General features: G+C 42.9%; 1 protein-coding gene across 2 annotated transcripts in view; it reads left to right on the plus strand.

The window, feature by feature from the left end:
• The window catches only part of LOC126325594 (phenoloxidase 1-like), a 195,850-nt gene that overhangs the window by 167,258 nt on the left and 15,292 nt on the right, over nt 1–13,300 (plus strand). For both annotated transcript variants that reach the window (XM_049995263.1, XM_049995262.1), the window contains exon 10: nt 7,218–7,406. In XM_049995263.1, coding sequence (XP_049851220.1) covers nt 7,218–7,406 — 189 coding nt within the window. The remainder of the gene's footprint in view (nt 1–7,217; nt 7,407–13,300) is intronic.

Here is a 13,300-nt window from a genome sequence, read left to right on the forward strand (position 1 = left end):
GTCTTAGCTTCCCTGCACTTCCTATTTATTTCATTCCTCAGCGACTTGTATTTCTGTATTCCTGATTTTCCCGGTTCATGTTTGTACTTCCTCCTTTCATCAATCAACTGAAGTATTTCTTCTGTTACCCATGGTTTCTTCGCAGCTACCTTCTTTGTACCTATGTTTTCCTTCCCAACTTCTGTGACGACCCTTTTTAGAGACGTCCATTCCTCTTCAACTGTGCTGCCTACTGCGCTATTCCTTATTGCTGTATCTATAGCGTTAGAGAACTTGAAACGTATCTCGTCATTCCTTAGAACTTCCGTATCCCACTTCTTAGCGTTTTGGTTCTTCCTGACTAATGTCTTGAACTTCAGCCTACTCTTCATCACTACTATATTGTGATCTGAGTCTATATCTGCTCCTGGGTACGCCTTACAATCCAGTATCTGATTTCGGAATCTCTGTCTGACCATGATGTAATCTAATTGAATCTTCCCGTATCTCCGGGCCTTTTGCAAATTACAAACAACGAAACTGGCCTCACAACGGCCTGCACTGTCGGGAACAGCATGACCACGCGACAACACACAACAGGGACGATCAGCTAAGGCCGCAGCCCACTAGTTCTCCTTTCGTTTAGTCCGATAACAAGGAGAAGGCAGGAAAAAATCGATGCATATCACTCTCTTGAGAGATGACCAATAACTCAGTAAAGGTCGTTTCCGTCACCTTTAGATAGCAGGTACGCGTTATAATACTTCTTCCAAGTAATAGACTTAAACAAGCAACGTTGCAGTTGTAGCCACACAACTTCTTAACGGCTGCGCGCTATTTCGACGTTTCCTTCAAGTAAACCACTTTAAGACAGCGTTAACCACCTTATTGATAACGGTGAAGCTACGTACAACGGAGAATGACCGACCACTGATTTAACCACGACTCCTGTCTACAATATGCGCAAGCCTGTATCTTGACTGTGGCCAATGCAATAACCAGAATCAGCACGAAACAACGTTCGGACTCTACATGCAACGTCGTCCTTAGTAACACCAGACAACAGAGCTTTTCACCAGACTGCGGCCCAGGTATCTAAACCCACAACAGTGGCCAGCACCAACACTTCTTTGTTGTCGTAGTGCCCCTATCCAAGCTGTGTTCGTAAACACGGGCGGACAGGAAGTGAGAGCCGGTCCAGACATGCACCAAACTTCGCGGCCACCGCGGACGCCGCTATCGCCACTGCACGGCAACGCGCGCATGCGGGATGCCAAACTCTCTGTGGAATACAGAGCAACTACACATGGTGGCGCGATGGGGAGGAAACCAACCGTCTCAAGTCACATTTAAATTTTCAGAATTCACGAAATTCCTTAGAACAACACTAGACTGCATCAGAGAAAAGCAGCAGCCGACTTCCCGCACTGAGTCGTGGTTATCGTGGTCCTTTAACACTCACATATGGCCTTCGACACCCCTAAAATCCCTCACGCCTGCTAAAAAGGCGCTCGAGCATCAGTGTATGCCATTCTGTTCTGTAGTGTCGAAGTCTCTGGCTGCTCGCAGGTATTGGTAGGGGGTTGTCTCTGTATAGGTGCATTTTTAAAGTGCTCAACAAAGGTACAAATGGCACCGATGGTGTTGCCAATTTGGTGTGTGTGTGAGGTTGGGGTGGGGTGGGCCGGGGGGGGGGGGCGTGTGGGGGGGGGGGGCGGGGGTGGGGGGCCTTAGAGGAACCTTTGCAGTTTATTGATGCATGTGTCAATGTCGCACCCCACGAGATCACACCAAAGGACGGCGCGAAACTGGAGGCTTGAAAAATCACAAATACCGTTTGGTGCTTCGGATCAAGTTTGGTGTCCGTCCACGCAAACATTGACTTGTCTTGAATTCGAAACTAAATGTCACTGTAACTTCTGCAGATTTACGCCATCTTCAATATTTCATCAATTAACTGATTGGTGATCACGAAAATTGCTCCACGCCGCCATTCGATAGTCTTCTACTTAGCAACTTATAGGCGGCTTCCGTTGGCTTGGAAAATTAGTTTTAATGCTTAAATTGGCAGATTAAGGTCATGGCATTTTTACACTACTGGCCATTAAAATTGCTACACCACGAAGATGACGTGCTACAGACGCGAAATTTAACCGATAGGAAGAAGGTGCTGTGATATGTAAACGATTAGCTTTTCAGAGCATTCACATAAGGTTGGCGCCGGTTGCACACCTACAACGTGCTGACATGAGTAAAGTTTCCAACCGATTTCTCATACACAAACCGCAGATGACTGGCGTTGCCTGGTGAAACGTCGTTGTGATGCCTCGTGTTGTTGTTGTTGTTGTGGTCTTCAGTCCGGACACTGGTTTGATGCAGCTCTCCATGCTACTCTATCCCGTGCAAGCTTCTTCATCTCCCAGTACCTACAGCAACCAACATCCTTCTGAATCTGCTTGGTGTATTCATCTCTTGGTCTCACTCTACGATTTTTACCCTCCACGCTGCACTCCAATGCTAAATTTGTAATCCCTTGATGCCTCACAACATGTCCTACCAACCGGTCCCTTCTCTTCTCCCCAATCCTCTTCAACATCTCCTCATTAGTTTTGTTATCTACCCATCTAATCTTCAGCATTCTTCTGTAGCACCACATTTCGAAAGCTTCTATTCCATTCTTGTCCAAACTATTTATCGTCCATGTTTCACTTCCATACATGGCTACACTCCATACAAATACTTTCAGAAACGACTTCCTGACACTTAAATCTATACTCGATGTTAACAAACTTCTCTTCTTCAGACATGCTTTCCTTCCCATTGCCAGTCTACATTTTATATCTTTTCTACTTCGACCAACATCAGTTATTTTGCTCCCCAAATAGCAAAAGTCTTTTACTACTTTAAGTGTCTCATTTCCTAATCTAATACCGTCAGCATCACCCGACTTAATTCGACTACATTCCATTATCCTCGTTTTGCTTTTCTTGATATTCATCTTATATCCTCTTTTCAAGACACTATCCATGCCATTCAACTGCTCTTCCAAGTCCTTTGCTGTCTCTGACAGAATTACGATGTTATCGGCGAACTTCAAAGATTTTATTTCTTCTCCATGGATTTTAATACCTACTCCGAATTTTTATTTTGTTTCCTTTACTGCTTGCTCAATATACAGATTGAATAATATCGGGGAGAGACTACAACCCTGTCTCACTCCCTTCCCAACCAATGTTCCCCTTTCATGTCCCTCGACTGTTATAACTGCCATTTGGTTTCAATACAAATTTTAAATAGCCTTTCGCTCCCTATATTTTGCCCCTGCCACTTTCAGAATTTGAAAGAGAGTATTCCAATTTACATTGTCGAAAGCTTTCTCTAAGTCTACAAATGCTAGAAACGTAGGTTTGCATTTTCTTAATCTAGCTTCTAAGATAAGTCGTAGGGTCAGTATTGCCTCACGTGTTCGGATATTTCTACGGAATCCAAACTGATCTTCTACTAGGTCAGCTTCCACTAGTTTTTCCATTCGTCTGTAAAGAATTCGGGTTAGTATTTTGCAGCCGTGACTTATTAAACTGATAGTTCGGTAATTTTCACATCTGTCAACACCTGATTTCTTTGGGATTGGAATTATTATATTCTTCTTGAAGTCTGAGGGTATTTCACCTGTCTTATACATCTTGCTCACCGGATGGTAGAGTTTTGTCAGGACTGGGTCTCCCAAGGCCGTCAGTAGTTCTAATGGAATGTTGTCTACTCCCGGGGCCTTGTTTCGAGTCAGGCCTTTCAGTGCTCTGTCAAACTCTTCACGCAGTATCATATCTCCCATTTCAACTTCATCTACATCCTCTTCCATTTCCATAACATTGTCCTCGAGTACATCGCCCTTGCATAGACCCTCTATATAGCCCTTCTACCTTTCTGCTTTCCCTTCTTTGCTTAGAACTGGGTTTCCATCTGAGCTCTTAATATTCATACAAGTGGTTCTCTTTTCTCCGAAGGTCTCTTTAATTTTCCTGTAGGCAGTATCTATCTTACCCCTAGTGAGATAAGCCTCTACATCCTTACATTTATCCTCTAGCCATCCCTGCTTTGCCATTTTGCACTACCTGTCGATCTCATTTTTGAGACGTCTGTATTCCTTTTTGCCTGCTTCATTTAATGCATTTTTATATTTTCTCCTTTCATAAATTAAATTCAATATTTCTTCTGTTGCCCAAAGATTTCTACTAGCCCTCATCTTTTTACCTACTTGATCCTCTGCTGCCTTCACTACTTCATCCCTCAAAGCTACCCATTCTTCTTCTACTGTATTTCTTTCCCCCATTCCTGTCAATTGCTCCCTTATGCTCTCCCTGAAACTCTGTACAACCTCTGGTTCTTTTAGTTTATCCATGTCCCATCTCCTTAAATTCCCACCTTTTTGCAGTTTCTTCAGTTTTAATCTACAGGTCATAACCAATAGATTGTGGTCAGAGTCCACATGTGCCCCTGGAAATGTCTTACAATTTAAAACCTGGTTCCTAAATCTCTGTCTTACCATTGTATAATCTATCAGAAATCTGTCAGTATCTCCAGGCTTCTTCCATGTATACAACCTTCTTTTATGATTCTTGAACCAAGTGTTAGCTATGATTAAATTGTGCTCCGTGAAAAATTCTACCAGGCGGCTTCCTCTTTCATTTCATACCCCCAATCCATATTCACCTACTATGTTTCCTTCTCTCCCTTTTCCTACTACCGAATTGCAGTCACGCATGACTATTAAATTTTCATCTCCCTTCACTATATGAATAATTTCTTTTATTTCGTCATGCATTTCTTCAATTTCTACGTCATCTGCAGAGCTACTTGTACTTGTACTACTGTAGTACTGTAGTAGGCGTGGGCTTCGTGCCTATCTTGGCCACAACAATCCGTTCACTATGCTGTTTGCAGTAGCTTACCCGCATTCCTATTTTTTTTCATTCATTATTAAACCTACTCCCGCATTACCCCTATTTGACTTTGTATTTATAGCCCTGTATTCACCTGACCAAATGTCTTGTTCCTCCTGCCACCGAACTTCGTTAATTCCCACTATGTCTAACTTTAACCTATCCATTTCCCTTTTTAAATTTTCTAACCTGCCTGCCCGATTAAGGGATCTGACATTCCACGTTCCGATCCGTAGAACGCCAGTTTTCTTTCTCCTGATACCGACGTCCTCTTGAGTAGTCCACGCACGGAGATCCGAATGGGGGACTATTTTACCACCGGAATATTTTACCCAAGAAGACGCCATCATCATTTAACCATACAGTAAAGCTGCATGCCCTCGGAAAAAATTACGGCTGTAGACAACGACCATCTGCAAGAACAGTTCGACGACGTTTGCAGCAGCATGGACTATCAGCTCAGAGACTATGGCTGCGATTACCCTTGGCTCTGCATTACATACAGGAGCGCCTGCAATGGTGTACTCAACGACGAACCTGTGTGCACAAATGGCAAAACGTGATTTTTTCGGATGAATCCAGGTTCTGTTTGCAGCATCATGATGGTCGCATCCGTGTTTGCTGACATCGCGGTGAACGCACATTGGTAGCGTGTATTCGTCATCGCCATACTGCCGTATCGCCCGGCGTGATGGTATGGGGTGGCATTGGTTACACGTCTCAGTCACCTGTTGTTTCCATTGACGGCACATTGAACAGTGGACGTTACATTTCAGATGTGTTACGAGCCGTGGCTCTAGCCTTCATCCGATCCCTGCAAAAGGCTACATTTCATCAGGATAACGCACGACCGCATATTGCAGGTTCTGTGCGGGCCTTTCTGGATACAGAAAATGTTCGACTGTTGCCCTGTCCAGCACAATCTCCAGATCTCTCACCAATTGAAAATGTCTGGTCAATGGTGGCTCGTCACAGTACACCAGTCACAAGTCTTGATGAACTGTGGTATCGTGTTGAAGCTGCATGGGCAGGTGTACCTGTACATGCCATCCAAGCTCTGTTTGACTCAATGGCCAGGCGTATCAAGGCCGTTATTACGGCCGGAGGTGGTTGTTCTGGGTACTGATTTTTCAGGATCTATGCACACAAATTGCGTGAAAATGTAATTACGTATCAGTTCTAGAATAATATATTTGTCCAATGAATACCCGTTTATCATCTGCATTTCCTCTTGGTGTAGCAATTTTAATGGGCTGTAGTGTAATTAAAGTGCGCTCGTATTTGGATAAGCATTCCGAGTCTGTGGTTAGAAACACGGTTATAACTTTATTTTACTCTATCCCCCTTTAATGGGGCGTGGCTGGACAACTGTAGAAACTGTGCTACGCCCTCTAAACGTCTTCGTAAGTCTCTGTGTCACACGTGCGAATTGGAATAAAGTATACGGAACCTGTGGCGAAACGGAGATAATGTACAGGGACAGTAGTATAATCTATGTTCTGGAAAAGTGAAAGAGGAGGACGAGTACAAGAAATTGGTCTTGAAAGATTCGAAATTGGAAAATGACGTGTATGTCGGTGAAGTGTGTAACATAGTTACTACTGAATTCTTATGTTGATGGAAATGGAAATAAAATTCAGAATAGAAGCAAAATTAAAAAGAAAACAGCTATAAAGAACATGGTTCGTTCACGGTATTGCACTTTATGCTGGAAAAAAGGGAGCTGGAAAAGAAGCCATGGAGCCCTTTGATCTCAGAAACCAAGTTTATGTGGAATGAAACGTAGAAGAAAGAGATAAATACTGGTCTGATGTATACTTTCTTCCACGAAGATATTATAAAATGGTAACAGGGCTGAGGAAAAATTAAAATCTGTACGTATGTACCAAAAGACAGAAAGAATTAAAACTGCAAACCACAAAGAATAGTCTTTACGTTCGCGGAAACGTATTGGACGAACTCTACTTCGAAAGGAAGACACTGTGCATCTTTCACAATTTGCATGGCGTCCAAATAACGAGCAACGAAATCTGCGATGGCACCTGACGAGGACAATTAGGGTAGCTGAAACTTCATCTAAAGAGAAAATGACAGCTCGACTGGAAACACAAAAACTAGTAAATCAAAAGTGATTTGGCTACAATAACAAGCGCGTAATGAAGTCGAATTCCTTATTATTAACGGAAAACAAATCAATAAGGGAGAAACTGACGCTAGAAAATAATAACGATTTACACGATCATTAATACTTTCTAGAATAAATAAATTGCATTAAGTTTGTTACTATTCTTGTTGCAGCTAGATTTTCCAGGAATCACGGTGACTTCTGTGGAAGTAGTTTCAGAAAACGCGCCAAGGAATGAGTTCGCCACATTTTGGCAGAAGAGTGATATCGACCTGTATAGGGGACTTGACTTCACACCCCGTGGGCCAGTGCTTGCTCGTGTTACTCATCTGCAACATTCTCCATTTTCGTATCTGATACAGGTGAGTTTTTCTATATCTCACTAATATTTCTACCACGTTTATATTAGTGGCGTGTTTGTAATACGAGTTATCGGAAAATAACCGTATCTTTTATTCGGAAAATTTGTGGTAAGTTTCTATGGGACCGAACTGATGAGGTCATCGGTGCCTACTTAATCTAACTTAAACTAACGTACACTAAGGACAACACACACACACCCATGCCCGAGGGAGGACTTGAACCTCCGACAGGAGGAGCCGTACGAACCGTGCAAGGTGCCCCCGACCGCTCGGCTACCCCGCGCAGCGTATCTTTTATGCTGCACGAAGCAGCCGCAAGGGGGCAGAGTACAAACCCTAATTTAACTCTTGAAAACTGCTATATCATGTGACTAGCTCATTTTAAATGTTGCAGTGCTATACGTATTCAATTTTACACATAGCAAAAAAGTCGGTGAATGCGAGTAGAAGAAGGCGATGATCCTGTTATAGCTGGTTGAGTTTTGGAACGCAATGTAATGACGCCCCTCGTGGAGTTGTTGTAGCAGCTACGGATTACACCATTTTATTTATGATAATAACTTACGGACGCGCATAACCCAAGCAATTTATTAATTTTATTTTGTCACGATCGTCTCACGATCTAACGTAATGTTAGCATAATAATAATAATAATATGCGAGTCGATTGACAGAGGTGCTAAGGGAATTATTATTTCATATGGTACAGCTTCAGTGTGGAAAATTCAGACTACAAAGTAACGATATATGTGATTGTGTTATAATGATAGAAGCTTACGAAATGAATTAAAATTTGCTCCACGCCAATACTCGAACCCTTTCCTTAAGTTATAATCATTGATGAGACTTAAATGGCTCAAGGAAAATTTAATTATATTAGACCTGTAGATCACCTAATCCTGAGGTACAGGCGGGATCTTTCCTGTACGTTCAACGCTGGGTTGCTATTCCAGTACCAGTGTGTCTCGGCAATAGTGACTATCTAAGGAAGGGAAAATAAACTCAAGTTCAGAATCGAAGTTTGTGTTAGGGAGGACATGGGACTAGAGTAATGCGTGCAGGTGTGTGACTCTTACCGCTGCAGTGGTGTTAGGGCGCAAACGCCTGCCTAGTCAGCAAGGAGACCTAGATTCAGGTCCCAGCCGTGTCATAAATTTTATTCACTTCTTAAGTTTCTATCTTTATCGTAGATAAAGATGAGCCTCAAATATCTCAAGGAAAATTTATTGATTGTGTTATGTTAACTCAGGTTGGACAAACTCTCAGAAACAACTTGGTAAAATAAAATTGATGAAAACTGACTGATTGATGTGTTTCTTCAAGTGACTGAAACGGTTTATTTTGTGTATTTCTACGTTGGCTTATTGCTTGGAACTTTCGTTGCTCATTGGTCCCGAATGTACTTCCGACTGCTCATCAGCAGTCAGAAATTTATAAAAGCTGTAATGAGGAAATGTTTGCATGCAGCTAATGTGAATCTCATTATACATGACCAAATGCGGTTACTATATGTTTTCATTATTCTCGACTCTGAGACGGGACCTAATGATTTCTCTCTTACTTCTCCTTTCTCCTTCTTCATGACTTCTAATTAAATCTGCAATTAAGAGTCATGACTAAAATATGAAGTGTCGATGGAAGTACTGAAGCATAAACATATCTTTTTTTGCTAATTTCTTAATGTTGGAATTTCAGACTGCTCTATACAAAGACTTTCTTATGTCAGTCATCTTGCATGCATATGAACGATATTATTCTCAACACTTCTAGTAGCCCTACAGGTCCCTCACCTGGGAAGTATCAAACGATCCTGGCTGAGGGGTTGGTAGTGTACTAAGTTTTTAGAGTTAATAGATCGTTGTTTCTAAACACATCCTTTTTCGTAGAATGGTATCGACGATTAGCAGTCTTTCTCTGTTGATACCAGAAGCTTGTTTTACTTACGAAGAGCTGAATTTGAACCGCTATCTTCTAGACGGAGCTCTTCTTCCGCCAGGTTTAATGCAGCAGTTCAACGTATAACTTGACTAGAAAGTCTTGAAAATGTTTTCTTGCCATCAGCGTGATTACCCTTTTGTAAAACCGCGTGTACTTCCATTTGTGTACTGGTAGTAACATTAAAAATACCCACTGTTGGTAAGTAATAGAGACATGGACATTTTTCTTAATTAACATCTTCATCTAAAACTTGACAAACCACTTGATGATGTGTAATGGAGTGTAAGATAAAGAGCGACAGTGATCCAGGAACCTTGAAGCAGGACGTATTGACGTTCATGATGCAGGCGGTCAGAGAATGAAGCAAGTGTCAACCGATGATCTTGTTTGGCGATTGGCTAAGGCAATCCAAGGAAATCGTTTATGATAACAAGTGAAGAGGAATGTTGTTATAGGCATTTTCTTCTTCATGTTAATGCTCGGCCTCACGGTACAGTTGCAACATAGACACTCCTGTAACGTTTCCGATGGGAAAGTGTGATCACCCACCATACAGCCGGAACTTGGGTCCCTCCGATTTTCATTTCTTTGCAAACATGGACCACTGGCTATAAGGTCAGCATTTTGGCACAAATAACGAGTTGCAGACCAGAATACAGAATTGCCGGAAAACAGGCGGCTACCTTCTGTCACGAGGGCATTGGAAAGTTGATACCACACAATGACAAACGTCTAAGTCGAAGTGACTACTATGTAGAAATGTAGCTGGAACCTGTTGCTAAAAGCTGAAAGTAAAAAAAAAAAAAAAAAAAAAAAAAAATTGAATTTCACTATGGTTTCCATTTTTCTACCGATCTGACCTTAAAATAAAAATAGCCCTTGTACTACGGGCACCATACTTCGAGGACTACTATTACTTCCACACTTGCCAAATTCAGTGACGGATGGTGCGCGGGAAGAAAAACTATTGGTAAGCTTCGTATGACGTCGAATCTTTCCAATGTTATTTTCGCAGTCCGTTCACGATACATACTGTCTGAGAAGAAAGTGAAACGCCCAGAAGGGGAAGAGGAACCGAAATAAAACTTCACGAATTGAGAGGGTACGTGATGTTATTTCGGCGATTACAAAATCGAATCAAATTTATAAAGAACTTGGCCATATGAACCCCCTAATCACTATGATGTTGCACCCCTTCAGGCCTGGATGCGTGCTCTGATTTGGTTGGGAAAGATATCATAAAGCTGTTGTATTCTCTACTATGGCAAACTGACCCACAACTTCTTTAACTGCTCATTTATGTCGTGGATACTGACAGTGGGTCGGAGTTGACGGCCTAGTTTGCGCCACATGCACTATGTGATCAAAAGTATCCGACAACCTGGCTAAAACGACTTACAAGTTAGTGGCACCCTCCATCTGTAATACTGGAATTCAATATGGTGTTGGCCCACCCTTAACCATGATGACAGCTTCCGCTCTCGCAGGCATACGTTCAATTAGGTGCTGCAAGATTTCTTGGGGAATGGCAAACCATTTTTCACGGAATGCCGCAGTCAGGAGAGGTATCGATGTCTGTCGGTGAGGCCTGGCACGAAGTCGGCGTTCCAAAACATCCCATAGGATTCAGGTCAGGACTCTATGCAGGCCAGTCCATTACAGGGATACTAATGTCGTGTAACCACTCCGCTACAGGCTGTGCATTATGAACAAGTGTTCGCTCGTGTTGAAAGATGAAGATTCGCCATTTCCGAATTGCTCTTCAACAGTGGGAAGGAAGAAGGTGGTTAAAACATGACTGTAGGCCTGTGATGTGATAGTGCCACGCAAATCAACAAGGGGTGCAAGTCCCCTCCATGAAAAACACGACCACACCATTACAACACCGCCTCCCAAGTTTACTGTTGGCACTATAAACGCTGGCAGATGACGTTCACAGGGCATTCGCCATACCCACTCGCTGCCGTCGGATAGCCACATTTGTGTACCATGATACGTCACTCTATACAACGTTTTTCCACAGTTCAATCGTCCAATGTTTAGGCTCCTTACACCAAGCTAGGTGTCGTGTGGCATTTACCGGCGTGATGTGTGTCTTATGAGCAGCCACTCTACCATGAAATACAAGTTGTCTCAAATGGTCAAATGGCTTTAAGCACTATGCGACTTAATATCTTAGATCATCAGTCCCCTAGACTCAGAACTACTTAAACCTAGCTAACCTAAGGACATCACACTCAGCCATGCCCGAGGCAGGTTTCGAAACTGCAACCGTAGAAGCAGCGCGGTTCCGGACTGAAGCGCCTAGAACCACTCGGCCACAGCGGCCGGCTCAAATTTTCTCATCTCCCGCTGAAGTGTCATAGTATTTGCAGTGGATCCTGATGCAGTTTGGAATTCCTATGTGATGGTCTGGATACAAGTCTGACCCTCTTCAACTCGGCTGTCAGTCAACAGACGAGATCGGCCTCTACGCTTTTGTGTCCCTTCTCCTTTCCATTTGATTATCATCGGACCTAGGGATGTTTAGGAGTGTGGAAATCTCGCGTAATGGCGTATGACACGAGTGACATCCAATCAGCTGACCACGTTCCAACTGCGTGAGTTCCGCTGGGCGCCCCATTCTGCTCTCTCACGATGTCTAATGACTACTGAGGTCGCTGATATGGAGTACCTGGCAGCAGGCTGCAACACAAAGCACCTAATACGAAAAACGTATGTTTTTGGGAGTGCTCAGATAATTTTGATCACGTAGTGTTTATTATGTAGGGGACAGACCTGGGGATATTACTGCCCACAGGAGAACATTAACATCGCACAAGGAATTTGTAGATACGCACGTCTTTTGTGGACGGGATTGTGCTGTTGAAAAATGGCACCACGATGTTTATGTATTGCGGCTAGTCTCCAACCAATGCTGACAGATGAAACAGAATGTTGCAAGGATTCCATTACCTGTTCCCGGGTGACAGGCGCAGTTATGAAGGGGCTACGATGTGCTTGGTGTACAAGAAGTAGTCGACGCAACTTTTGCGAATAGTATGCTTGCCCTCATGTTCCCACGCAGTCTAACATCGGGCCACTGTTGTTTAGGAACACCTAAAAAATTAAGATGTTGCACGATTCAATAAGGCGGCTAAAGAATTACCCATAATAAGGCCACTGTCAAATGTTGTTAGGTGATGGTAACACGCTACATACCAAGGGAACGTGGTACCTCCGTGTCCTTCACACTGATCACTCAACATCTGACGCTGTTTGGTTTTGTACACCCTACTAGGCTTCGTAACAACACTAGACACGAACAACACTAATGCACTCTCGCAGTCGTTCTGCCTGTCTCAGAGAATTGCAACTCTAGTCATTTACATACCCACTGAGGGTGTGTGCATGTACTAAGTTACACTGACATCCGACTTCTGAGTGCTTCACATTTGTTGTCAGGAAGTGTATATAAGTAGGAAGAAGCAATATGTTGCTTAACTCTTCTACGGAAGAATAGTCTCGGAATTTCAATAGTAAACCACACCGAGATACACAACGCCTCTCTTGTCTCGCATACCACTCGAATGGTATAATCATCTCCGTGCCGCTTTCGCACATATTGAACGGACTCGTGACGAAGCGTGTTACTCTTCTTTCGATCTTCTCTGTTCCCTCTACGAGTCATACCTGGTAAGGGTCGTAGGTAATGCTGAAATATGCTGTGACTGTATTCCGTTTGGAGCTGCGTTACTTTAACAGTTAGAACATTGTTCCTTCTGACATAAATACAACAGAGTTTTTAAAAATGGTATGGACCACATTGAAGAGACTTTGATCTTGTTTTGGATGTTGGTAAATGTACTTTGCTTGTGATACCACCGATTTGATGAGTTTTAAACAATGAAATGCCTTTGTAACTTCACCTTACTCCAGGCCAGTGTGCATCTATTGCAAGCGTCTTGTAGTAAGGGT

The sequence above is a fragment of the Schistocerca gregaria genome, chromosome 2 (genome assembly GCF_023897955.1).
Source record: "Schistocerca gregaria isolate iqSchGreg1 chromosome 2, iqSchGreg1.2, whole genome shotgun sequence".
NCBI lineage: Eukaryota > Metazoa > Arthropoda > Insecta > Orthoptera > Acrididae > Schistocerca > Schistocerca gregaria.